This window comes from Cicer arietinum, chromosome 3, assembly GCF_000331145.2.
Source record: "Cicer arietinum cultivar CDC Frontier isolate Library 1 chromosome 3, Cicar.CDCFrontier_v2.0, whole genome shotgun sequence".
Lineage (NCBI taxonomy): Eukaryota > Viridiplantae > Streptophyta > Magnoliopsida > Fabales > Fabaceae > Cicer > Cicer arietinum.
Window position 1 is genome coordinate 36362369 of NC_021162.2, and position 4910 is coordinate 36367278.

The following is a 4910-nucleotide window of genomic DNA, read 5'->3' on the forward strand; positions in this document are numbered from 1 at the left end:
AATTTATTAACTACTAATATAATTTTTATTACCGTATTTAATCATAATTTTCAAGTATTAAATTAGAGATAGATGTAAACACCTAAAAATTATAATTAATCACATTTAAGATGAATGAATTTAGTTTAATGACTAATGAATTTTGATATCCATACATATCACATTAACTGTCTATTAAATATAGTTAACCAATTAAGATTTTGTGAAAGATGCCAAAATTTGGTCTGTTCAACTAATGCTGCAACACAAGATAAGAAGTTGGAAGGGAAATTACCACTTGCAATTACTTGAGCTGAATTCCCATGTGAATCTTTAATCTTCAAATCCATCTTGGAGAAACTCAATTGGTTGTTGATTTCTTGCACTGCAATTTCCATTGCTATCTTTTGTTGTTTTCCCATTAATGAAACCAAATCAAGCACACCGCCTATGCTCATAATAGACCTTTGGGGAACTAAGCAGTGGCATCTTTGAACCCTTGACCATGCTAACAAGTGTAGGACATAGAAGCAAACAATGAGTTGCAATGAAGAATTCGTTCCCATTTTTTGGATAACATTCAACTTATTCATAATATGTGAATATTCAATTTGTAGTCATACCCAAGGAGAATTAATTATTATTAATTATTTAAAAGTCTCCTCAATATTTTGTTAAAAAAATTTAGCAAATTATTTCTAAGGAAGGGTGGCTTGTTATCTTTATTTTTTTTTTTTTTTTATAATTAACGAAGTTAATTTATCTTCATCAACTTGCTTGTATGTAAATCTTCATCAACTATAATATTATATTTTCTCTGAAAAAAAAATATAAGTAAAATTAATTTATATTTTGTGGAATGAAATGTAAGCAACAATCAAATAATATTTTTTTTAATGATAATATCTTTAAAATGCCCTTCATTTAATTTAATTTTTTCTATTTTCAATGTTCCAATTTATTGATTTTGGAAGGCAATTTAACTAATAGACTTAAACTTTTATTGAGATTGCATAGATTAAATATATGATCAACTACATACCTTTCTTAATATGCATAATTTAATCTAATTTTATTTATAATTCATTTGGAAAGGAGTGTCATGTTTTTATTGGAGTTAACTATTTTGAAACTAAATTAAATTAATCCTTACAAATTAGCTTAGAAATGTCTCTATTTATAAATTTTATTGATATCTTATCTTTATTGTATAAGGATTCTAGATTTTCCCAATTTTATCAACACTGGTTGAACAAGTTACCCTGCTAATTAGTTATTATTATAACAAACAAACTAGAAGTTTGACTAGACAAAATTCAACGGTAGACTATGTATGCATGAGAGATGCTGCCTAATTCAGATAAGAGCTAAAAAAACGATTTCGGTTTGACTCGGTCTTAAAGGGAACTTTCCAAGCTACTTCTTTACAAACTCTTCTTTTCAAATTTTACATCTTTTCAAGGTGAGACTACTGAGTTTTTTTTCTTCCAATAATGCGGAAAAAGTACACTCAACTTCATGTTTCAATTACACGTAGCGTTTTTTTTTTTTACACACTGAATAGTTCTTTCAACCAAAATTTGAACTTTAATTCGATATATTGTGATAGTCTAACTTTTTCTTATTAGAGTTTGACTTATAAAGATTTGTTTGCTTATTGTTGTAAAGGACACCGATTTCCTTATATGCACATCCTGGACCGTTTCTTATATTTGACCTATGGTTTGGCTGGCAATTCCTTATTTTGTGGCGCGTAGAACAATTCCCTTCTAATTTTCATGATAAAGCTTTTGTAAAAATTAATCAATGTATGGAACTTTAGGTACATTCAAAGTGCCTCTCAGTTTTTGGTTTTCGGGTTTTGAAATCAATTTTAAAATTAAGATTTGTTTTGATAAAATAGAGTTGAATTGATATTTTTTTAAATTTTTTAAATTTAAAATAAATAAAAAATAGGTTTTGTAATTTGTGTTTTTTTATTTTATTTTAATATTAACATGTCATCATCAATAGACATAATCATCACTATCGATCACCACCATCATCGACCATCCACCTATGACCACTTCCATCACCTCCAACCACCGCCAACATCATCAGTCACACACCTCAAACAACTACCACCACCATCTTTGATAACTACCATCACCACTCACCACCTGCCTCAGACCATTGCAACCTTCTATCACCATCGTCGCTGCCACCACAGATTGCCCACATTCAACCACCATCTCTCATCATCACACACCCACCTCAAACATCACCGACCACCAACCTCTAATAACCACCACTACCATTGAAGGTGTTGGAAAACTCAAGAAAGGAGAGGTCTGAATTGTGTTTGTCGTTTTTCAAAACTATTATTTTCTTACAAAACTGATATTTTTTGTTTGTTTTAGAAGAGATGGTAAATTCCATCATAATTAACTCACACAACTGTGAGGTTTCAGGTTCGAACATGGGACAAGACGTCCAACCTGACAATTTTCCAGTTGAGCTATGACTTAATTAAGGACTACAAAAAAAAAAAAAAAACATTCAGCTTACTTTTAAAAGAGATTTAGACAGAGTAAGTTTGAGTAATAAAGAACTAAGATGCGAGAAATAAAAGAGGATAAAGGAGACATAGTTCACAACAAACTGTTGCTATATCTAGTCCTCCTCTTACAAAGATATTTTGCCTCAATACAGCCGAGAGTTTAATCCACTATTTCCATAAATAGCATAGAAGTATTCTTTATTATGTCACTTCAAGCTATGAGTATTTTTTATATAGCCTCTTCAGGTTGTCATCCTCGAAACCTTCTTCAACATTCTGGAATCCTATCGTTGAGGTTCATGAGGGTTGTTGTATATTTTCAGGTACCTCGAGCGGACGAGAGAGTTGTTGCCACTATCGGACTGATTTATATTAGTTCTAGTTTGTGTCTGATTTGACACAAAATATGTTTTTAGGATTCTTACTCTCATTGAGATGATGTTACATATTAAGTCTTGTAGCAGTACAAGTGTTTGAGAATACTTTGATTGATTTACGTCTACTCTAATAACATTCTATGAATAACCTTTTTCGTTTTCATCAGTTTATTGGATTTTTTTTTAATTTTCTTCTTAACGAACAACCTTTTTCATTTTCTTTCACACATTCTTTCTCACACTCTCTGGTAAATTGAGTGAGTTCTTCTTAAATACAGAGATGAAGTGTCTATTAAGAATGTTACCATTGAAGCTCTTCAATAACCATTTAAGGTCTATCAGTCTTTAATAAGTATCCATATATATCTCCGTAAATGATTCTCTGTATCTTGGTATTGAGGACATGGGATCATAAGATACTATGATCAAATAAACCTTAAAAACTTTCAAACACGTAGTAGATTTAGAATGTTCATCAGAGGATGTGAAATTGCTTTGTCTTCTTTGGAACATTAACTTTCATCATAGCTTTGATTTCCTTATAGCGTTGACTTTTTCAATTGATACGTAATAATTCAGAGTCAAATGATCAGACGATTTATGTGATTATTGGAGGCAAAGGCAGTTACTTGTTTGTCACGTTTATCAAAGGCAGATGCAAATTATTTGCTTGTCGCACTTTTAAAAGGCAGATCCATATTTTTGCCTATCACGTTTATTAGAGGCAGAGACATATTGTTTGTCACGCTTATAAGAGGCAGAGGAACAAACGTTTGTTGAATCCATCGGAGATAATAGAATTAAGGCCTTCCTTGTGTTTCCAGAGGTAGCCGAGGTACAACGTTTGTTGTATCCCAAAGCCAACTAAAGTTTGCAACATCAAAGGCTTGTGTCACCAGACTTAGGGTGTAAATCTAAAGTGAAGTCTTGGTTTCCTTTGCCTTCATCTAGTCATTAGATGATATAACTTATATTGAGACACATGCTTTGTTGTGCTTATTTTTGCAGTATTTCATTTTCTATATTATAACTTGCTCCATTAGTAGATCTTTAATATATTTGCAACATAAGCTATTTTAGAATGGATAGTTATGTTTTATGCCTTTAATCTGCAAACTTAGCATATATAGTTAAGGGATAATCGTTCATCATTTGTTTGTTTTTGTTATAATCAAAACATCAACCATAAGATTGTATGTTAAAACACTTTTGCACTAAAACCATCTTCGACCACCATCATCACTTAGCACCCACCTATGACAACCACCACCACCATCACCTCTGACCACCATGTTGAGACAAACTCTCTATTTTAAAATTTTGATGAAAATAAACAAAGGTTAATTAAGAATGTTAATTATGATTCTAAATGTTATGTTAATTTAACTTGTGTTTTTGAGTGGATTTAATTAAGAGTAGAATCAAGCAAATACAAGAAAAGACAACAACAAGATCATTCTGCATCATAACAGAGAATGATCTTCAGCTTCAACAAATTATCCATCACAGCAAGTTGGTCAAATCTTTTCTATCCCCGTGATAAAAAGTCTGCTCTGGAAATCATTCATATCTAACAAGTACATGGCAAGGAACAAGTACAAATAATCCAGACTCAAAAAGGATATTTGATCGCAAAGATCAAAGAGTTCAAAGATGGAAAAAAGTCATGACGGCTTAAGAACTCCAAAATTCAAATGTCAAGAAAACTTGATCAAACTGGGTATATGACAAGACAAGAACAAAGGAAATACAGAACGTTTAAAACGGGAACTCCAGAATGATTATTGAAGCTCAAGAAAGTTCAAACTAATAAAACCAAGAACGTTAATCATTCTCCGTTTTTCTGCACATCAACAGCAGCCTTGCATTCTCTCTGTTTTAGTCTGCAATTCGTTTCTAATCTTCTCCAACCTTCTCTAGCTTCACTCAAGACTCAAGGCAGATAATGTACCATCCAAGTACAAAAAGCATAGTCTCTCCAACAGCTCTTGTACCTTCATTCAAGTACATCTACA

General features: G+C 31.6%; 1 protein-coding gene across 5 annotated transcripts in view; it reads right to left on the reverse strand.

Moving 5' to 3' along the window:
• The window catches only part of LOC101507681 (glutamate receptor 2.9-like), a 19968-nt gene extending 18846 nt beyond the window's left edge, over positions 1-1122 (reverse strand). Inside the window, exons 1-2 of one of the 5 annotated variants that reach the window (XM_073365807.1) lie at positions 1022-1122; positions 275-487 (exon numbers count right to left, since the gene is read on the reverse strand). In XM_073365807.1, coding sequence (XP_073221908.1) covers positions 275-487; positions 1022-1037 — 229 coding nt within the window. In that variant the 5' untranslated portion in view covers positions 1038-1122. Of the gene's footprint in view, positions 1-274; positions 988-1021 lie in introns of those variants that run through there. The other 4 variants (XM_073365808.1, XM_027330348.2, XM_012719704.3 and 1 more) reach the window with 4 other exon arrangements.
• Positions 1123-4910: the final 3788 nt, after the last annotated feature.